At 37.9% G+C, this 23,744-nt stretch overlaps 1 protein-coding gene across 1 annotated transcript; it reads right to left on the bottom strand.

The window, feature by feature from the left end:
• Positions 1-443: 443 nt before the first annotated feature.
• RXYLT1 (ribitol xylosyltransferase 1) lies at positions 444-23,134 on the bottom strand. The gene is made up of 6 exons (XM_012444954.2): positions 22,851-23,134; positions 21,804-21,959; positions 18,047-18,149; positions 4,960-5,274; positions 2,028-2,198; positions 444-871 (listed from the first exon to the last, which is right to left on the bottom strand). Exons 1-6 carry the CDS (start codon positions 23,017-23,019, stop codon positions 454-456), a joined length of 1,332 nt encoding a protein of 443 aa, XP_012300377.1. The 5' UTR covers positions 23,020-23,134; the 3' UTR covers positions 444-453.
• Between the last annotated feature and the right edge of the window lie 610 nt (positions 23,135-23,744).

Here is a 23,744-nt window from a genome sequence, read left to right as displayed (position 1 = left end):
CACTTAACATCCACTCTCAGCATTTTTCAATACAATATATTGTCATTAACTATAGTCACCATGTTGTACAATAGATTTCCTGAACTTACTCCTCCTGTGTTACTGAAATTTTGTATCCTTTGACAGACATAGCCCCACCTCCCCAACTGTTTCAATAACCCCAGCCCCTGAAGCCCCATTTTATAGAGTGGGTTTAAATGGGTGAGAATAGTTGGTAAATGTTGAATCATTCAACTATGTAGAAGTGAATCTCAGTAACAATTTAACTACATTTTTCGCTCGTACACAGGAGTGGCCCAATAAAGGAGCACTTGGTCAGTGTGACATACATAATCTACAGTTTACAAGGGTACTTTAAAGAACATCTATCAATACATATATACACAAACACACATACACCCAGTAGTCAAAATGATTTTAAAAATCACATCTTAGGTCAAAAAGATATTTAAGTTAACTTTTACTATTCATTAAAAATGAACTTTCTAAAATATCAGTAAATTTCATTTTAAGCTCTGTCTTGAAGTGCTGATACCACTGAAGTAACATTTTTCTTCTTTCAATTTTTTCTTGTAAAATTATAGTTTTCTCTTTTTCTAAAACAGCAGGAAGTTCCTTCCAGTTCTTGATAAAAATAAAGGGAGCACCCATGGACTTGAGTAACTGCAGAGGAGCACTGTGGTGGACAGATGTGTTTCCACAGCTGCCAGCTGTCATCACGTCTTCCACCACAGGAATGGAGCCATAGGAACAAGCCTCATAGATTCGATAGCATTCTGTGTTTACTCCGACTGGGCACAATGTGAGATCACTCTGAAGCAAGGCATCTTGGTAATTCTTAAGACTTTCATTTGTTTCCTGAGGCTGCCACCTAGAAAATCAGAAAAACAACGCAGTTTTCACTTTCTCTTCTCTCTGTCTGGAATAGTCTTCTCCCAGACACACATAAGACTCACCTGTGTACATTCTTAAGGCCTGTGCATAAATGTAACCTTCTAATGAATGCCTTCCTTGGCTATTCCAAAATAGCAAATGCTCAACCAGCAACACCCAAGCTCTCTCTATGCCATTCTTCTGCTTAATTTTTTATAGGGCATTTATCATCTTCTGACACACAATATATTTTACTTGCTTGTCTCCTCCAATAATCATTTAAGGCCAAGAGGACGTGGACTTTGATTGTTTTGTTCACTGCTGTATTCACTGTGGGTAAACAGTTTCTGGCATATAGCAATTGCTTGGTAAATGTTGACTGAATGAATATGATATGATTACATTAGCAATAAAGTTAGGAATTACACATTCTAGAAGAGAGTACCTGCTATAATTTAAAAAGTAAAATTTCAGTCCTGACCAGACATTTTTAAGGCATTACTTCCCTGGTGACTCTGCCTTATACTTTATTTGAAAACTTGATTTGCCTATTTAAAAACAAAAAAATGATTGCATATTTACTTCCTTCACTCCTTGAATACCTGTTTCTTGGTTACTACATAAAAGAAGATATTTAACCCTACTGAGTCTCACTATCCAACCATTCATCCACTCACCATTTATCCTAGGCCCCTTTGTGCAAGGTCCTATGTTAGATCTGGGGATTCACAGAAGAAGAATACAAGGTCCCTGTCCTGAAGATGGTGTCAGGTTCCTGAATTCCTGAATATGTGAGAGGTATTGCACACTGGTCTTAGAACACTGAATTGGTCCACTGCATATCATCTCAGGGATGAACCTAAGAATCTAGTGGCATTTATAATCTCCTGTGTGACTAACAAATATTATTGAGGAAACCTTAACAACTGAAATTTGCAAATGACAGTTACCAGTATTCCTCTTCAAGATGGTCTAAAGCCATAGGAGGTTCTCCCTGTTTTAAATGTGTACAACCCAGTCTTTTCACAGTTTTAATTACTAATGTATCTTCTGGGGAAAGATTGATACAAATAGAGTTATGCCTCTTTGGAAACCACAAAGCAACTCTCAGACTAGAGAACAAAATGAATGAATTAAATAAGCATAGAACTTACTGTTCTCTTGGTGAAACCCAACAAAGCTTATCATTCCCATCTTTTTTCAAAATGTTCATCAGTGCCTGTCTGGATGAATTTTCATAAATCGTTCCTAAGAAATTACATAAATATGGCCTCTGATCATGCAGCATTGACCAACTTGCCTCCACCACAGGAAAATTCCTATATCTATAAAAATAAATACACATGAGTTAATATAGGATATAGAATTGGCAAAAATCCCCATAACCCAACCTCTTAGGTAGCAAGTATACAGAAGAGGTTTAAAATGTGATTTCTAAATATCAAATTGTAATTTTCCATGCATACTTTGGAAAAGTCCCTGAATCTGACTTTAAAAAAATGGATTTCATATTGACATCTCTTACAAAATTGTTATAGAAATTTTGTACCTAAAGTTCTTTGTTTTTGACATTCTTTAACTTGCATTACCCATCTGCAGCTGTTGGGCATGTTACATTCAAAACCTTCAAAGTATAAAGACTCTTCTGTACTCATAATGATTGTGATTTAAGCAACGTTTTAGGCAGGTGATGAAAAGATTACAGAATATTCCAGAAGAGGGAGATGGATGGGGAAAAGGAAGATGTAGATCAAAGAGTATGAAGTTTCAGTTGGACAGGAGGAATAAGCTTTAGTGATCTATCACACAGAATAGGGTGACTATAATAAATAATAATGTGCTGTATATTTCAAAATTGCTAAAACAGCAGATTTTATGTTTTCACCACTAAAATTGTTAAGTATGTAAGGTGATGGATTTATTAGTCTGATTTAAGCATTCTCCAATGCAAACATTTCAAAACATCATCTGTACCCCATTAACATATACAATTACCATTTGTCAATTAAAAAAAGGAAAGATTATATATTTTGCTATTGTAAAGGGCTCTAAAAATTAATCCCAAGGGCTTTTCAAGTAGATTAAAATGAACTGACAGAAAAAAACACAGTATGCCATACAGGAGAGTCTTGATGCAAGTGACCTATTTTTATGGGCATTTGGAAATACCAGGGATTAAACTGTACCTGAAATACAACCTTAACATGAGAACAAAATTTTATCTAACAGTATGTAACAGGGTTTCTTAACCTCAACATTACTGACATTTGGGTTAGATTAATTTTTTCTTGTGGAGGCTGTCTTATATATTGTGGGGTGTTCAGCTGCATCCGTGGGCTCTACCTGCTAGATACCAGCTGTGACAATCTCTTCCCTCCAGTTGAGACAACCAAAAATGTCTCCAGGCCAGGCACAGTGGCTCATGCCTGTAATCTCAGCACTTTGGGAAGCTGAAGCAAGCAGATCACTTGAGGTCAGGAATTCAAGACCAGCCTGGCCAACATGGTGAAACCCCATCTCTACAAAAAATACAAAATTAGCCAGGAGTGGTGGTGCCCATCTGTAATCCCAGCTACTTGGAAGCCTGAGGCAAGAGAATCGCTTGAACCTGGGAGGCAGAGGTTGCAGTGAGCCGAGATCATACCATTGCACTCTGGCTGGAGTGACAGAGCAAGACTCCGTTTCAAAAAAAAAAAAAAAAAGTCTCCATATACTGCCAAATGCCCCCTGGTTGGGAACCACTGACCTATATAAGAAATATACTGGCCTAGTGCAAGAATGCCATGCTTACCAAGAGGTTCCGTCTTATACTATATGAAAACATTTTACAAATGCAGGCTTTGCTCAAAAAATAGATTTTTAAGAGGGTTTTAAAGCTGGCTTAACAAAAACCTTTTTGTCTGGCCCTCCCCCAAACCTACTGAGTCAAGATGCTATAGGAGTAGGCCTGGGAATACATCTCATTACTGTGCTGGTGACTCTGTGTCGCTAACTAGGCTGCAGTCTAAGGCCACATCCAGCAACCAGTGACAGAATAATGAATAATGAATGTGTGATTAAAAAATCATGTCAGTGAGATTTTCTATAATTTATCTACTCAACAAATACAGAATGCCTACTCTGTGCAGGTGCTGTTTTAGGTTCTGTGGATAGAGAAGTGAACAAAAGAGACAAAAATCCCTGCTCTCAGGAGGTTTATATGCTAGTGGCAACTTACCTTAAAGTCAACTTGCTCTTAATTAAAAACATTCTATTAAAAGAAAGATAAAAATATATGTTTTCCATTTTATAGTTGGAGAAAGACTATTATCTTTTTTTGAGACACAGTCTCATCTCACTCTGTGGCCCAGGTGGGAGTGCAGTGGTGCAATCTCAGCTCAATCTCCTGGGCTTAAGTGATCCTCCCACCTCAACCTTTTGACTAGCTGGGACTACAAGTATGTGCCATCATGCCTGGCTAATTTTTGCATTTTGTTTTTTTTGTAGAGATAGGATTTTGCCATGTTGCCCAAGCTGTTTTTGAACTTTTGGACTCAAGTGATATGCCTGCCTTGGCCTCCCAAAGTGCTAGGATTACAGGCAGTGAGCCATTGTGCCTGGCCTAAAAGAATGTATCTTGAGAAACCTGTGCTATTATTTAATTAATCCCTCCTTTTATAGAAAGGATTTGTATAAATTCAGCTAGTCCCAAACACAATGTAACAGTATATTCCTGATATAATAATATTACCTTTTTTTAACTATAAATTATATAGATACTACCATTGTTTTAAAAAGAGTCTATCTGCCATTTCTCTGCTAAATATATTTTTATGGCACTCCTAATAAGCTTGAAAAATCCATCCTATGCCTTGGGGTTTTAAAACAAAAAAGTAACTCATTCCTCATAAAATAACAAAATACTCTAAAAACATCATAATTGTTATTGAGGCATGAGACCACACTCTATTTTTATCTCTGAGAAAGATTGTACCTGGCCTTAATAATCCCAGAAGAACTAAATTTATTACAATTGTGAATAAATCTTCCTGGTTCAGAAATTCAGGTGTTAGTGCCTAAAAATGTTTAATCATATTTTGTACTTACGTTGCTACTCCTAAAGGCCACTGAAAAACATCCACGTCATTAATCCAGGGGCTGTCATATGTTATGAAAAGCAGCTCCACAAAGCCTCCATTTCTTTTGAGGAATGGGTTTATCCACTCATTATTACAATGTTCATTTCCAAGCAAAACAACAGCAAGATGCTGGAGTTTTTGAATTTGCACTAAATTTTGTGCATAAAGTAACCACTGGGTGGCATAAAAGATCTTTGCTTTTTCTCTTCCATTTAAAATGAGTACCACATTATTCACGTCAACGGAGAAGTATCCTGGTATTACAGCTGGACCAGTGATGAAGCTGTTAAAAACAACACAACAAAAACAGGAGACAAACAACAAGGCCTGAACAAAGGTATTTGGTATCAGAAGTTCTTCATCATTTTATACAAAATCTACAATGAGACTTAATCCATATTCTTTCTAGAAATAAAATTTCTATAATACAATTTCTTTGGAGTAAATCTGAATGAATGATGGGGCATAGCTGTAGATTAATGGTAAGCTTTGGTTGTAGACAGATCAACTTGCATATGATAATACAAAATGTGGTAGTTTTTGTTTTTTTTTTTTTTAATTTTTGGCAGGGTCTCAACTCTTGTCGCCCAGGCTGGAGTGCGGTAGTGCAATCTTGGCTCACTGCAGCCTCAACTTCCCTGGCTCAGGTGATCCTCCCACCTCAGCCTCCTGAGTAGCTGAGACTATAGGTGTGTGCTACCATGCCCAGCAATTTATATTTCTTTGTAGAGACAGGGTTTCACCATGTTGCCCAGGCTGGTCTTTAACTCCTTGGCTGAAGCAATCCACCTGCCTCAGTCTCCCAAAATACTGGGATTACAGGCATGAGCTACCATGCCTGACCTTTTGTTTTGTTTTGTTTTTTAACCACACTGAAAACAAATGCTGGCTACAATTTAAACTCTTAAGCAAAGAAACAAAATTGAATAGCATGGAGCTCTGTAAAATAATGGTATAGTTCAAACCAGAAAGGTGTTTAAAGTTAGTAGTTCTCAACCCTTTTATGGTATGAGCTGCTTTTATACTCTTCATCTGAATCAATGGATGAGAAAGTGTTGACAAATTGAGAAATGGAGAATGGCATAAATGGATTTTTATGAGGTTTTCTTGTTTTTTTTTTTTTAATGTATTTATTTGCATATAACAAACAATTTAATTCTTTGTTCCACAATAATTCATCACATTCAAATTATGTGCTCTTTTTACTTTTGCTTCTTGAAATTGAAACGTTTAAGACTACTAAACATTTTACTCCTTGCCCTGAAGATGAGGCCTAATTTAAGAGACGAATAATCAGCTGATGACTGATTGAATGAATGGCATTTGTCTTATTATTTGTCTTTGGGTATTTATGTGTATGCTAAAAATTGTGGGTGAAAGGAGATACTCTAGGACCTTGTAATCATATTGAGAAACAGGTTATTTACGTGGTCCCAGAGAATCTCCTAGTAAAATAATTATTAATCACAAAGGAAAAAACAGTGATTTTACAGTGAACAAACCAGGCAGACTGCACCTTAGCCAAGTGATCAAAGTTAAACAGAATCGGTAATGGGAACAAATATGACACATTGAGGATGACACAATGTTGCTTCTGAGGTATTCTGAACCTAAATATATAACCTGAATTTATTTGTAAGGAAACATCAGACAAACCCAAACTAAAGAACATTCTACAAAATAAATGGGCAGTACTCTTCATAAGTCACAAGATCAACAAAGACTGAGAAACTGTCACAGACTGGGTAAAGCCAGGGAGATATGAAACTAAGCACACTGTGTGATTGTAGATTGGAAACTGGGCCAGAAAAGGGCTGGTAGTGGCAATGTGAATATCTGTAAATTAGATAATAGTTTTGTATCAATGTTATTTTCCTGAAAATAATTATACTGTGATTATATAAGATGTTAGCATTTGAAGAATCTGGGTGAAAGGTATAGGGGAGTTTTTTGGTACCATTTTTGCAATATTTTCTCTAAAATTATTTCAAAAATAAAAAGTTAAAAAATTAAGACATTAAAAAACTATGTCCTATAATTTTATAGGAAATAATTTGGGTATATTTAAATATTAGCAGTTTAAGAGGCTGTAGATTAAAGTTCATATACATAAATGCTCAAATAGAGGAGAAATGAGTCTGGCCTTGTATTTAATATTGGGTTCAATTATTACACATTTTGAATGACATAGCCTATAAATTCAGCTCTCATTAAGGAAAGGTGTTACAAACATAGAAATAGCCCAAATTTTATATTTTAATTTTTTTTTTTTTTTGGAGACAGAGTCTTGCTCTGTCACCAAGGCTGGAGTGCAGTGGTGCAATCTAGGCTCACTACAGCCTTGATCTCACAGGCTCAAGCCATCCTCCCTAGTAGCTGGGACTATAGGTATGTGCTGCCATGCACACAGTGTTTGTGTTTTTTTGTAGAGACAGTGTTTCACCATGTTTCCTAGGCTGGTCTTGAACTCCTGGGCTCAAGCAATCCTCCTACCTCAGCCTCCTAAAGTGCTAGGATTCCAGGTGTGAGCTAGTATGCCCAACCCTTCTTCTTTTTTCTTTGACACAGGGTCTCACTGTCACCCAGGCAGGAATGCAGTCATGTGATCATAGCTCACTGCAGCCTTGACCTCCGAGGCTCAAGCTGTCCTCCCACCTCAGTCCCCCAAGTAGCTGGGACTACAGGCGCTAATTTTTATATTTTTTATAGAGACATAGTTTCGCCATGTTGCCTAGGCTGGTCTCAAACTCCTGAGCTCAAACATTCTGCCCGCTTTGGCCTCCCAAAGTGCTGGGGTTACACGTGGGAGCTACTACACCCAACCTATATTTTGATACTTTAAAAATAAAAATTTTAGTCCCATCGGCAGCTTGTTCTGTCACCCATATATTAACATACCAAAATACAGATATTTTTTACTTCCCAGGTGAAGTTATCGTTAGATCTTGCTTTCACATATTTTGGTGACAAATCAGATATTTATTTAGTGTACTATAGTGAAAACTATAGAAAGGCCCTCTATTTTATTTTTAAAATTTTTTTTAAGTGAAAAAAGATTGGGTCTCACTATGTTGCCCAGGCTGACCTCAAACCCCTAGGCTTAAGTGATCCTCCTGCCTTGGCCTCCCAAATTGCTGGGATTATGGGGGTGAGCCACTGTGCCCAGCTGAAAGGCCCTTTAGGAATATTACCTTTGTTGCTCTAAGCAGTACATAAATTAATAACTTTATAAATAAATCCAATACCTAATAGCTGAACTAATACCCGTTCAGCTATCAGTTCATTTGAGGTTGCAAGGAGACATTAATGCCCATTTCCATAGACCAGGAAGGAGAAAAGGGGAAACTAAACATTAGAAGGTGCTCAAAAATTACTTGGTAGAAAATGAATTATTGGATACTATGATCTCTGCATTTATTTAATATTTTAATTTTTGAAGAATTATGCATTTAATACCAGTATAAATACATTTTCCAAAGCTAGGGAGCAATGATATGTTGGTGGTCAAAGTTTTAAGCAATATAACTGACAACTTAGAAACTGAGAACAAGAACTGTGGAGAAACCACTTCCTCTGGTAATGAACAGAACACAGTGGACTATAATAGAGATCTGAGTGTCCTACAACAGCTACACATCAATAGAGAGAGGAAATGGGAGTAAGGGCTAGACCTCCAATTGTGAATCGTCTACCTATGATGGGGCATTTTCGAGTTCATGTTAGCTGGATTTGGCTGGCCCCAGAGAATCCTACTAGAATGTATCAGTAAGACAAAAAGTTATCACTTAAAGGCTACAAGAAAGTCCTTTCACTGATGATGACTTCCTTTCTCTTATATATAACCCTCCAAGCAAGGATCTCTTTGCTCTGTAGTTGAGGTCTAATTTAAGAGACCAGTCATCAGCTGATGACTGATTCAAGCAATAGCATTTCCCTTATTAAGTAGTTTTTGGTATTGTAAGAAGTGTTTACTTGATGTTCTAATTTTTATCTATCCCAAAGTTCTTTTTAGGTAAGGGTGATAAACCTAAAAAAAAATTATTCAGTGTTCATTCAGACTATTTATGATTCATTCTATGAGAAATTGTGTTCTGAAGAGAAAATGATATAATACTATCCTATGTGAATGAAATTTATCTTTTCAAAGACAGCTAAGTTCTTATTCCTTTTGGTCATAAATAATTGTTTTCCACCTCACTCCTCTCTGTTTCTGCTACTGTTTAGGCAGCTTACCTGCAGCTAAAGGCAATTTTAGTTTCCTAAGCATATAAAATCTCCTAAATGTATCACCAACAGATTAATTTCTATTGTAGAAATAATATATATTAGATTTAGGGGAGGAAACATTTCTTTTTTACTTGCTTCTAATTTCATACATCAGGCATACTCTTATTGCAGCACTTCACTCTTTTTTTAAAATTATGAGTATACCAAAAGTGGGCTATTAATTTAGTCTGTGTAGGCAAAGGCATCAGAGAACCCTGCAAGTATCTACATGCACTGTGCACCTTGTGCCTAAAATTCACTAAGTAGTAAACACAGCCCTGAAAAATCATACAATTAAAAAAATTTAAAACATTAACAGATAATCAAGAATTAGGCACATTCAATATGCAAAAGTTAAATAATAGATAAAAGGGATTATGGCAAAATTGTAATTAAATTACCATAAAGAGGATATTAAAATCTAAAAACATTTAAAAGTCAAGATAAGGTTATAACTAGGTTGCAGCAGATTAGGAAAAGAATTCTAGACCCAAAGCATCGAAAGAATCTCTAAAAATGACCCCTTTTAAGAATTCAGCATGATGCCAGGCCAGAGTTGCATACTTATACTCCCAGCTACTCAGAAGGCTGGGGTGGGAGGATCTCCTGAGCCCAGGAGTTTGAGGCTGTAGCATGCTATGATCTTGTCTGTGAACAGTAACTGCACTCAAGTCTGGGCAACATAGCAAGACCCCCCCATCTCTTAAAAAAAAAAGAATTCAACATGAAATCATACAGTCGAATATATTTAACATTGGAGGTGACTTCTAGATGATGTGGACTCATCTATCATGTTAAAGGGAGGACCATGGTTCAATCCCATCTTTACTAGTCATTAAATCTCTCAGAACATCAAGGTTTTCATCTGCAAAATATGAGTAATACCACCAGCCACACAGGGTGGTTGTGAAGATTAAAATTCACTGAGCTAATATCTATAAAAGCTCCTGGAACACTGCAACCACTTCTTGTTGACTCAGGATTCTTTCCATTTTAAAATAAGACAGTAAGACCCCACAAGGCTGGGAAATCTCATAGCACGCCAGCAGCAGAGCTGGAACAAGACTGTGTGCCTCAGTGTTTTCTCTGCCAAGCTGGAAGCCAATCTCACCTACAGCTGGAAGTCTTCTAAGCAGCCTGAATGCTCATTAATCTTTGAAGAGGCATAAGGGCCAAGAGCTGGCAATTTCTCATTTCTTTATTTTGACTACATGGGTTTGGGTGGAGACATTGGCTGAACAGGAGTGATGAGAGAAAGAGTTTCAGCACTTCTCTTCTGCCAAACCAAAAATGTATTGAAATAGTGCATTTTTTAAACAAAGAAGGTTTCTAAATATTACACTGGATAAGGTGTGAACTCAGAGTTGCTACTCTAGGACACTGCTTAGTTCATCAGTTCTTAGATTTTAAGATTCCACTTACTACAAAAAACTGACAGTGACCTTCAGGGACCAATATAGAATCACCAATTTTTTAAGACATTAACAAATAAAAATCTCCTGACTGCCTCTTACTCTATTCAAGAGTGTAGTGCTTGACTTTTGGCTTTACCCACTAATTAGAAGTGTGTAAACTTAGGCCAGGTACTTAGCCTTTCAGTGCTCAATTTCCTCATCTGTAAAACGAGGAAAAGCACAGCACCTGCCAAATGGATCTTGTGAACACTGAGAATAGTGTCTCACGCATAGTTAAGAGCTATGTAAATGTAGGATGTTATTTGTTATAATCATTAGTTTGTGGCTTTGGGCAAGTTCTTTAATCTCTTTGTGTCTTAGTTTCCTAACTTGCAAAATTTAAACAATGATACTTCATAGGGTTGTGGTAAGGATTCAACAAATTTAAAACTTATTAAGTATATAGAACTGTTTGGCACATAGCTCTTTATAAGCATCAGCCATCACTATCACCACTATTTTTTAAAGGATATTTTAACATTAGAAGAATAAATGTGGCATTTTGAAAAACTATTTTTTGTTTGCCAATGAAAATTTTATTTGGGACATGCACTGATTTATGCTCCAGCATTCGACCTAAATGTCATGTCAGTAACCATTAGTGTTTTCTATAAAAGCTTTCACTCACAGTGAGCTAATGTCTTATAAAAGTAATGTCTGGACATTCTAAAAATGCTATCTGACATGTTTTATTCTATCATGATCTTTGGAAATAAGGTAATCTCTTTCATAAGTAGCAGATGCTCATTGAACATGTTATAATTGAATCTTGATAACAATGAATTATTAATTTATGATTTACCTTTTTTTTTTTTTTTTTACCAAATGGGTAGACATTTATATAGCCTGTGGGAATGACTATACACAGAAATTATAAGATTCTGAAGGCAGTCTTTTGTGGGATGAGCAAAAGCCATGAAGAGTAGAAGTAAGGGTCCTCCTAATAAATTAAAAATAAAGTTGTCCTCTGAGATTAAACTATAAATCAACAGATGATGGATATGAGTGGTGGTAGGCAAAGTTCCTTCAAGAGACAGAATAGCTCTCAGGCTAGCTCAAAACTTAATTGAACATATTAATATAAAGAATGTATCAATGAGGCATTTGTGGGCAGGTATATGATGGAGGGATATGAGACGGTAATGGAAACAGAAAAAGGAGAACTGCTGTAGCTTGGAAGATGTTGCAGTACTTAGTTAAGTAACACTAAAAATAATAAAATAGCAACAAGACTTCTACAGTAATTACTATGTCAGATACTATTCTAAGCCCTGTAATTTATTAACACATTTAATCTTTGGAATAATCCTGTGAAATACCAACTGTTATTTGCCTTAAACTTGAGGAAACTGAAACAGAAAGGTTAAGAAACATGCCCAAGGTCAGACAGCAAAGTGATAGAACAAGAATTTGAACTAGGCCAGGCATGGTGGCTCACCAGTAATTCCAGCACTTTGGGAGGCCAAGGTGGGCAGATCACAAGATCAGGAGTTCAAGATTAGCCTGGCCAACATGGTGAAACCCTGTCCCTACTAAAAATACAAAAAAAAAAAAAAAAAAAAACATTAGCCAGATGTAGTGGTGGGTGTCTGGGATTCCAGCTATTTGGGAGGCTGAGGCAGGAGAATTGCTTGAACCTGGGAGGTAGAAGTTGCAGTGAACCAAGATGGCACCACTGCATTCCACCCTGGCAACAGAGCAAGACTCTGTCTCAAAAAATAAAAGAATTTGAACTAAGATAGTCTGGCGTCAGAGTCTGTGCTTTCAATAACTCAGTCATATGCTACACTGCCCACAGGTGATGGGGCTTCATCAGGCTCATCCAGAAGTTCAGTCAACCCTGTATTTATTCATGCATTCATATTCTGAGCACAGCCTATAGATGATGTCACTGATTCAGTGGTGAACAAGGAGTCATATTTCTGTCTTTCTTTCTGAAACAGAGTTAAAAGCACTACATATAATTAAATCCCATTTTATGGTTCCATAAGTAATCAACCCTCAATTAACTGGTTATCACTTGTAGCCTGCCTGTATGGAAAGAAAGTGTCAGTCAAACCAATACAAACGCATGGCCTAACTGACAGCTCTCTTTCCATTCTGTTATCATTTATTTGGTATGCTGGAATACATTCTTTGGACCTATGTGTTGATGAAAATCAGCATTCCTGAGCCTGATGAACCCTGGAACACTGATGATACCCTTTCTACTTCTGTCTTAGAATTGTCTTGAGGCTACTATTAAATGACATAAGCTCATTTGCTTATTTAAACAAAATGTATTTACACTTCTTTTCAACAAGTATCTTAACAATACTTAGAAATTCTTTCAATATCTTTAAGGCAAGCCATTACTTCTGATTCACTTTTGGTCAAATAAGGATGGTGAATGTGTGGAAACACTTAAGTTAGTAACCATATAGCTGATGCAACTCAAAACTTGCAATTTCATAAAAGTTTATTAGTTGTGGATAAATTATATATGCTACTTTTCAAGAACCTAAAATGTTAACAAGCTGTTTAAAAAAATCTCATACAATGATAACCTTTCTTGAATATAGTTATCTTAAATCCTAAGAGGAAATGGTATTACTATCTGGCCATAATACCAGTATACCTTATTTTACTGTGCTTCACTTTATTGTACTTGGCAAATAATGCATTTTTTACAAATTGAAAGTTTGTGGTGATCCCCAGTCAAGCACTTCTATTGGTACCATTTTTCCAACAGCATGTGCTCACTATGAGATGATGATATTGTTTGGCTGTGTCACCACCCAAATCTCATCTTGAATTGTAGCTCCCGAAATTCCTATGTTGTGGGAGGTGCCCAGTAGGAGGTAACTGAATCATGGGGGTGGGTCTTTTTCATGCTATTATTGTGATAATGAATAAGTCTCGCAAGATCTGATGGTTTTATAAAGGGGAGTTTCCCTGCACAAGCTTTCTTCTTTTGTCTGCCACCAGGTAAGAACATGCCTTTCACCTTCTGCCATGATTGTGAGGCCTCCCCAGCCATGTGGAACTGTGAGTCCATTAAACTTCATTCTTTGTAAATTGCCCAGGCTTAGGTATGTTTTTATCAGCAGGATGAAAAAAGATTAATACAGATGGCAAACTTAATAGATAAATGCTGTTTGTGGGGTCTAACTGCTCCACCAACCAGTGTTCCCCGATTTCTCCCTGTCTCCTTGGGCCTCCCTATTCCCTGAGACACAATACTATTAGGCCAATTAATAACCCTATAATGCCCTCTAAGTGTTCAGGTGAAATGAAGAGTTGCAAGTCTCTCACTTTCAGCAGTGTCCAAGGGAAAGAATACCATCATGGATTCTTAGTTTCTGTTTCTGGCTGGGCCAGTAAAGCCCCTTCCTTATCGCTCTTTTCTGCTTATTACTAAAGAAACTAAAAGCCATGGCTTCAGGCTGCTAAAAGCCTAAGTCAAAACAAAACAGAATAAGAACAACAAAATAAGGCGGGTTGGACAAGCTTGCAACCAAAAGCTAGAAATAATTAAACTTAGTGAGGAAGGCATGTCAAAAGCTGAGACAAACTGAAAGCTAGGCCTCTTGTGCCAAACAGCCAAGGTGGGAATGCAAAGGAAAAGTTCTTGAAGGAAGTAAAAAGTGCTACTCCAATGAACAACGAATGACATGAAGATGAAACAGTCTTATTGCTTGTATGTAGAAAGGTTTAATGGTCTGGATAGAGGATCAAACCAGCCACAACATTCCTTAGCCAAAGCCTAATCCTGAGCAAGGCCTCCAGTCATTTCAATTATATGAAGGTTGAGAAAGGTGAGGAAGCTGCAGAAGAAAAGTCTGAAGTTACCAGAGGGTGATTCATGGGGTTTAAGGAAAGAAGCTATCTCTGTGACATAAACGTGCAAGGTGAGGCAGCAAGTACTAATGTAGAAGCTGCAGCAAGTTATCCAGAAGATCTAGCTAAGATCATTGATGAAGGTGGCTACACTAAACAACAGATTTTCAGTGCGGATGAAACAGCTTTATATCAGGAGAAGACATCTAGGGCTTTCACAGCTAGAGAGAAGTCAATGCCTGGCTTCAAAGCTTCAAAGGACAGGCTGATTCTCTTACTAGAGGCTAAATGTAGCTGGTGACTAAGTTGAATCCAATGCTCATTTATCATTCTGAAAATCCCAGGACCTTTAAGAACTAACCTAAATCTACTCTGCCTGTGCCCTATAAATGGAATAACAAAGCCTAGATGACGGCAACATCTGTTTACAGCATGGTTTACTGAGTATTTTAAGCTTACTGTTGAGAAGTACTGCTCAGAAGAAAAGATTCCTTTCAACATATTACTGCTCAGTGACAATGCACCTGGTCACCCAATAGCTCTGATGGAGATGTAGAGGAGATTAATGTCCTCATACCTGCTAACAAAATATCCATTCTGCAGCCCATGGATCAAGGAGTAATTTTGACTTTCAAGTCTCATTTAAGAAATACTTTTTGGCCAGGCACGGTGGCTTATGCCTGTAATCCCAGCACTTGGAGGCTGAGGCGAGTGGATCACTTGGGGTCAGGAGTCCGAGACCAGCCTGACCAACATGGTGAAACCCCATCCCTACTAAAAATACAAAAATTAGCTGGGTGTGGTGGCGTGAACCTGTAGTCCCAGCTACTTGGGAGGCTGAGGCACGAGAATCACTTGAACCAAGAAAGTGGAGGTTGCAGTGAGCTGAGATTGCGCCACTGCTGTCCAGCCTGGATAACAAAGTGAGACTCTGTCTCAAAAAAACAAACAACAACAACAAAAGAAATACTTTTTATAAGGCTATAGCTGCCACAGACAGTGATTCCTCTGATGGATCTGGGAAAATTGACAAACTTCTGGATACCGTGAACATTCATGATTCATGGGATGAGGTCAAAATATCAACATTATAGGGAATTTGGGAGAAGCTGATTTAAACTCTCATGGATGACTTTGAGGAGTTCAAGATTTAAGTGGAGGAAGTCACTGGAGATGTGGTAGAAATGGCAAAAACAAAGTAGAATTAGAAGTGGAACCTGAAGATCTGACTGAATTGCTGCAATCTCATGTTAAAACTTTAACAGATCAGGAGTTGCTTTTTATGAATGAGCAAACAAAGTGGTTTCCTGAGATGGCATCTAATTCTGGTGAAGATATGATGCTATGAACATTGGTGAAATGACAATAAAGGATTCAGAATATTCCAAAAATGTAGTTGATAAAGCAGCGGCAAGGTTTGAGAGGACTGACTCCAGTTTTCTTTTTCTTTTTTTGAGACAGAATCTTGTTCTGTCGCCCAGGTTGGAGTGCAGTGATGTGATCTTAGCTCACTGAATCCTCTGCCTTCCAGGTTCAAGGATTCTTTTGCCTCAGCCTCCCAAATAGCTGGGATTACAGGTGTGGGCTGCCACTCCCAGCCAATTTTTGTATTTTTAGTAGAGGTGGGGTTTCACGATGATGGCCAGCCTGGTCTCGAACTCCTGACTTCAAGTGATCCACTTGCCTCAGCCTCCCAAAATGTTGGGATTACAGGCTTGAGCCACAGCCACCGCCCTGGGATTGACTCAGATTTTGAAAGAAGTTCTATAGGTAAAAATGCCACCAAATAGCATCATGTGCCACAGAAAACTTTTGTGAAGGAAGAATCAACTGATGTGGCAAACTTCAGTGTTGTCTTATTTTAAGAAATTGCCACGGCCACCCCAACCTTCAGCAACCACCACCCTGATAAGTCATCAACACCCTGATTAGATATCAACATTGAGGCAAGACCCTCCACCAGCAAAAAGATGATGACTTGCTGAAGGTTCAGATAACTGTTAGCATTTTAAGCATTTTTCACTTAAGGTATGTATTTTTTTTAGGAATAATGCTATTACACATGTAACACTACAGTACAGTGTAAACATAACTTTCATATGCACTGGATAATTGAAAAATTCATGTGACTTCCTTTATTGCAATATTTGTTTTACTGCAGCAGTCTGGAACTCAACATGCAGTATCTCTAAAGTATGCCCGTATAAAATCTCCCACAAATATTGCAGAAGCAAAGGATACCTTTGGCTTTCTTTTGGGAGTTAATGTTCTTTGCTCAAATATTTTACTACTATTATAGTAACACTATATAATTTTAACCTTAAAGATGCTAACTTCTTTATGAATTTTAGTAACTTTTCTTAAAATTTTATATACTATGGATAGATTAGACTAATATCCCTAACACACATTTACTTTTCCAATATCAAAATTTAGATTTATGCACATAATGCACATTTACTTTTAAACACCCAAATCCAGCCACTGTAAGTTTAGGTCTATATATAAGCTCTTGAATGGGATTAGATCAACAGAAGCATGAAGGTGAAAGGAAAAATCATCATTACCAATGATGATTTTCAAAACCTCTACTTTTCAAGTATAAATTTGACAAGATATAAGCAATAAAATTGCTTTCCAAATGTATAAAAAGTAAATAATTAAAGCTGTAGTAAAAATTAGAAAAAAAATTGAGGTTAACTATAGCTTTTCCTCTCCTGATTTCTGTAGAAAAGAATGAAATTTCAATAGAAAGCAGAATCTTTAGTTCACATTTTCCCCCAATAATACAATTGTTATATAAAACAAACATTTAAAAATAAAGTTTTAATAAGCAAAATCTGATAAAATAGTATTTCATATAAAATTATAGTTTTCCTAAATAAAATAATCCTAACATATTAAAAACACTCAGAAAATATACAGTCACAGATAGAAGTTATATAAAAAGGTCAAAAAAGTCTAAGCAATACACTGGTTTTAGTAAATTTAAAATATCACTCTATAAAATTTCAGGAAAATGGTAATCTATGCCATTACATCCTGATAGAACTCATCAAATTTGTTTTAATAAACAAAAATCTGAAAAGTGATAGCAACAGCTTTGATACCACCTAAATATTTTTAAAAGTGAACATGACTATTATGTGAAAGAGAAAAATGAAAATACTTTTAAGTTTACATATTATTCCTCCAAGATACAGAATGTTTTAAATGGTCGTCACTATTCAAATGAGGTAAGGTGTGGACCATGAACTTTTCCATATAATTAGATAAAAATAAAAGAGACACATGATTCCAAAAAAGGAATATTCTATAATATCCAATTTCATAAGAGGTCCAAGTAAGCTTAACTATGAATACATATTTATGAGATTTACTTCTCTATTCTTTACAAGTTGAAATAGAAATATTTTTATAAATATATTTTCCTCTTATTTTTCTTGTAGTATTTATATAAAATATTATAGAGCAAGATAGCAAAGATTAATGTTGCACAACTAATACAACTAATACCTGTATTGTGTTCTTCCTACAATTGACTTTCCTTCTCTCCATTGAGCAGTCACATCGTGGGGATCAAGTAAGCCTTCAAAAATATGCTCCCAGAGATACAATCCTGGTAATCAACAACAAAAACAAAATCAGAACAATTTACTATCTTATCTACTCTGGTGCATGAGACAAGTTTATTTTCTGTTCTTTTACTCATAGACTATAAAACCAGAACTCCTCCTCTTTGAGTCTTTGGCAGGCAGTGCTAGTAAGCAACAGCTCCAAATCATCAACATGGCAGCTAATGAGAGACGAGTTCAGAAGCTGTCAGTGTGTAAAATGTGGCAAAATCTGAGTTAATATTAAAGACCTCTCCTACTCTAGATCTGAGAAACCCCTAATTTGTCTGGCTATTTACTACCTGTCTTATTCTGAAATGAAATGTATTATATTACAAAGTAAACTACTGTATGATTAAAACTATTTTTATAACTTAGGGGGAGTTGCCATTTTGTGCCAAATGGAGCCAGAGGAGCTCATGTATTTACATATATTAATATGTCAAGGGGATATTACCTCCTCCTCACTTGAACACATATCTCTGAATGCATGATCCCCTTCACAGACAAATGCCACTACATCTTTTGTCTTTATGGCAGCCCCTGATGTTTTATCGTGATTTCACCTGAATGAAAGCTCTAAGGGTAGAAGAGAGCAGTGGTACTCAATGAGGCAATGTGGAGACCATACAACACCTCAGGGAACCCTGTTTTGGTTATACTCAGAGATGTATTTTGTTCCACTCTGATTGTACCCTGGTACTAAAGGAAACCCAAATCACTATTTAAAATGTGGCCAATTAGATAAAGCTTTCCAAATGTGATGGGTTAAATAATTCTCCCTGCCCAATCAGCAAAGATGTCCATATTCTAATCTCTAGAATCTAGGAATATGTTACCTTAAATGGCAAAACACTTTAAAATATGATTAAGTTAAAGATGCTGAGGTGAAGAGATTATCGTGGATTATCTGGGTGGTCCCTATGTAATCTCAAGAGTCCTCACACAAGGGAGGCAGGAGGGTCAGAATGAGGAAAGGGATATGTAAAGATGGAAGCAGAGGTCAGAGTGATGTGGGGCCATAAGTGAAGGAATACGGGTAGTCCCTGGAAACTCTAAATGAAAATGAAACAGGTTCTTCTCTAGAGCCTCTAAAAGTAACACAGCCCCCTCACATTGTAGAGTTCTGCCTTCAGAAAGGTAGGATACTAAATTTGTGGAAATTTGTTATGGCTGCAATAGGACGCTGTGGATTATGCAGTTAAGATTAGGGTACCTGGAAATAGGGTGCTACTGTAACAAATACTTAAAAATGCGGATATGACTCTGAAATTGGGTAATGGGTAAAGGCTGGGAGAACTGTGAGGACATGATTTTTAAAAGCCTAGATTAGACTGCCTTGAATAAACTGCAGAAAGAAATATGGAGTTTAATGACTCAGCTAGTGAAGACACAAGAAAGTAAGGCAAAGTAGAGAAAACCTGTATTGTCTTAGAGGATATCTAAATGATCATAAGCAGATTGTTGGTAAAAATATGCATTTTTTTTTTTTGAGACAGAGTCTTGCTCTGTCATTCAGGCTGTAGTGCAGTGGCATGATCTTGGCTCACTACAACTTCTACCTCCCGGGTTCAAGCGATTCTCCTGCCTCAGCCTCCCGAGTAGCTGGGATTACAGGCCTGCACCACAATGCTCGGCTAATTTTTGTATTTTTGGTAGAGACTGGGTTTCACCATGATGGCCAGGCTGGTCTTGAACTCCTGGCCTCAAGTGATCCACCTGCCTCGGCCTCCCAAAGTGCTGGGATTACAGGCTTGAGACACCATACCTAGAATATACAAATTAAAGAAATTGCTGGTGAGGGCTCAGAAGAAAATCAGAAATGTGTTTATTAGAAACTGGAAGGATGAGGATCCTTGTTATATAACAGTCACACTCTTAGCTGGATTGTATCCTGCAGTTATGTGGAAAGCAGAACTTGTGATAAACTTCAATAACTAGCTGGAGGGTTCCAAGCAAAGTGAAAGGTATGGACTGGTTTCTTCTTCTTGATTAGTGAAATGTAAGAAAGAGATTGAAGGAAAAATTTGTTAGGCAAAAGGGAATCAGATTTTGATGATCTGGAAACTTCTTGGACCATTAAGATTGCAAAACAGGTGAAAAATTGGATTTACTGTCAGGAAAGGGTATTCCAGAAAGAAGACCAAGGATGTGGCTGCACAACCTTTTGCTAGTGCCTCGGAGGGATCAGAAGATCCAAATATTCATTCACACAAAGATCTCTTTGAAGAGATTATACATGTGACTTACAGGTTTCCTCAGCCATCTCAGCAGAAGCAAGAAATGAAGATGGGATTACTCAGAAATGATCTGTAGAAGAGCTTCCTATCTAATGGAGTGAATCCTGTGACATACACAGGAGGCCCACAAGGTTCTTCAGAATGTTACATGAGCAGAAACACTGCCAGCTTGGACTAAAAAAGACAGAGAGAGGTCACAATGAAAGGTGGCTGATGCCAGCCATCAACAGGCTGATAAAATTACTAAGCTGCAAACTTGTGCTGCTTTTTAAGAAAAAGGAAAGATGACTTCAAGAGTGTAGCTGAAATGCCAGAGGGCAAAGCTGTACGAGCCACAGATTATTCCTAGGCCTGAAATATCATCTAATGGAGCTGGCCATTTAGATGGAATTTAGATTTCAAAATCGCTTGGACCAGTAATACTTTGTTACTTCCATTTTTTCCCCTTTTTGAATGGGAATGTCTATAACTGGTATTTTATAACTGTGCCTAGAGAATAGGCTGATGAAAGTAGCATTTTTCCTGCCAGCAGAGGTGTTTTCTTTTTCTTTTTTCTTTTTCATACCTAATTCCTGCAGAAGCAGTGTTAAAAAAAAAAAAAGGTAGCATTTGATGAAATTCACTTGACCACTCTGCACTTATCAGATTGAAAAGAGAGGTCTGGAAATAAAAATCTGAGATTTAAAAGAAAAAATTAGTATTAGAGACTTTATTTAAAAAAAAATTGTTAGAACTTGATGGCTGAAGGCCTCGGTTCAGGTACTTGAAATTTAGAGGTTGGTGGTAATTTTCAAGGATGTACATTTGTATGTAAGTCTGAACGAATTTATGAAATACCATGAGCAGAGCACTACACTCTGTACATTTTCCTCTCATCTGGCACTTTCCATCATATCCCTTATTGCACACAAACCCAACTCATGTTCAAAGGCCAAATAAAGCGCTTGCTAAGTCACTAAATTCTTTGTGACTCTTCTAACCCTCATAGCCCCATTCTCTAATTGAGCATAATATATATCTTAGAACACTACACTCTCATGATATTCACAGCAAAAATGCTGCTGTGGGCAATCAAGTTTAATCAACTACATACTATATCAATACAATGAACACTGTCATATTAACAGATTCATGAAAATTCAGTTGACATATATATTGCAATCTAATGACACTATACAGCCTACTCACTGTATCGATAAATGAAGATGTGCTCTGCTAAAGACCAACAGTGGAATATGTATGGGTGTACATTTGCAAACAGATGTTGTCTAATTGGAAGGAGAAAGGCAATATTGACAAAAAGTGAGAAAAAAATCATGATGCCTTAACAAATTATGAAATATATTAAAATGAATTTCATATCAATAAAGTATATTTTACAATGCTTTTTACATGTCTTCCTTCTACATATTAACTTACCAATGGCAGCTTTGCCCCAGATTTGTACATTGAGGTCTGTTTTTCCTTTCGTGGATTTATTTAATATTTGAAGGCTAGTTTTAAATCTGTGTTGTTGCTCATTTTTTTCATCTCCTTCCCAAGGATTCCATTCTTCACTTTCCAAAGTGGACTGTTCTGTTTTAAAAAGAGTAACAGTGTTTACCAGTAAGGTATTATTACAGTTGTAGATAAATTCAAGTCATTTACATTAAGTGTTCTAATTTCATCCTATCTTTAATTTTTCAGAGATAGAGCAACTGAATTTAAACTGGTTATACCCACACAATTAAAAAAGAAAATCAGCAGTTTTTTACTTAACTTTTTTACTCTGCAAGGTCTTAGAAATAAAATGCTAACTTGAGACAGGAAAATTCTCTTCACAAAAACAAAACCTTTAAAAACAACCAGATAATATGTATCAAGTTACAGGCTTAACTTGCTTGCAATTATTTATCCATTGTATACAGGTAACCTGTGCATAAAAAACCTGACTTCAGAGTGTAGTGTCCACCAGTCTTAAATACTACTGTGCAAAATTCTGAATAAAGGGAGAGAGAAGCTGAGTCTGATCCTAACACAAGTTAAAACACAGGACAGGGGACCAGAATCTGGAGGTAAAGCCTGCCTTATGGTTACTGCAGAATTAGAGAAGCCTTTGTTTCAACATGGAAACGGATGTCTTGAACCTTGCAGCGATTTGGGGCCTTCCAGGAGTATTCCCGCAAATCTCTGGCATTTGAGACGATGTCCTGGATTTTAACACGTGTTTGAAAGGCTTGCGCGCCTGTCACCCCCTGGGATGGGGAGCGGGGACGGCCTGTGAGATCTGGGTAAGAATAAAGACGATTCTCCAATCCCCATCCCAGGGCTGGCTCGAGAGGCTTTAGGGGACAGAGCGCGTCTCAGGCCCGGCGGCTAATACCGGACCTGAGAGCAGAGTCCGCGGCTGCAGAGCTCGGCTCCGACCGACCCCGGCCCTGGCCCTCCCGAGCCAGCGCGCCAGGTAAGCTGCCGCCAATGTCCTACCTCGACCGTGCCTCTCCCGTGCGGGGGCCACCCCCTTCCTAAGGCCCCGCGGGGATCCGGCCGGGGCCTGGCGGCGGCGCCCAAAAAAGACGTGGTAGGCAGCGTAGAGGGAGAAGAGGCAGTACAGAGCGATGAGAAACGAGCAGAGCCGCTTCCGCGTCAGCCGCATCCCACTCCAGCTCCTAGTCAGGCCGCCACCGCCATAGAGCGGACAGAAAGAGAAACTGCAGCACCAAGCTGCGGCCCTGGCGGCGTCCGGCTCAGGCCCAGGTCAGTCCCCCTCCACGGCTTTTCCTCCCCGCCCCAGGCATAGCCCCGCCCCGGGAACGCCCACTGCCCGCCCAGGCCCCGCCCCCATCAGTCGCGCCTCTTAAGCAGAGCGGAGGGCCTGCCCACCTCCGACTCTGGAATAGGGGGTTGTGGAACGGTCCGTACACCACATTGCTTTTAGACGCGGACCTGGGTGGGAACCTCTCTGACATCGCCGTGTACCCATTGCACCTTTCAACCCTGGCCACTTTTCCCAAGTACATAAAGACTCGGGGAAAAAGAGCACTTGCGGTGGTCCATGAAGGCCATGTGAAGGCATGCATAGTTCGTGACGTTTTTTTGCTAAACATGGAATCCCTAGCGCCTAGGACAGGGCCTACTACATTGATAGATGAGTGAATATAAACGTCCTTTTAAAAAATTAAGTGATGATGGTCGCTCAACATTGTGAATGTAATTAATGCCACTCACTTGTATGCATAGATGTAGTTAAAATGTCTAATGCATGTTTTATATACCTTACCGCAATACAAATATTTTTTAAGTTAAGTTTTATTACTAGGATGTGAGTTGAACGCACATAGGCATGCAGTATTTTGTCAAACAGAGGCTGGAAATGTGAAT

This window comes from Aotus nancymaae, unplaced genomic scaffold (genome assembly GCF_030222135.1).
Source record: "Aotus nancymaae isolate 86718 unplaced genomic scaffold, 86718_ANA_hifiasm-v0.15.2.pri h1tg000016l, whole genome shotgun sequence".
Taxonomy (NCBI): Eukaryota; Metazoa; Chordata; class Mammalia; order Primates; family Aotidae; genus Aotus; species Aotus nancymaae.
The sequence above is the reverse complement of the archived record's forward strand: the minus strand, read 5'-3'. Positions and strand labels throughout refer to the sequence as shown.

Bases quoted from the DNA above. Each gene is read 5' to 3' on its own strand.
- RXYLT1 (XM_012444954.2), bottom strand. From the start codon at position 23,019: ATGCGGCTGACGCGGAAGCGGCTCTGCTCGTTTCTCATCGCTCTGTAC. The intron at 18,150-21,803 runs GTAAGTTAATAT...GTTGATTACCAG, and splicing joins CTGGGGCAAAGCTGCCATTG to GATTGTATCTCTGGGAGCAT. The intron at 872-2,027 runs GTAAGTTCTATG...CTGATTTTCTAG, and splicing joins TGGGTTTCACCAAGAGAACA to GTGGCAGCCTCAGGAAACAA.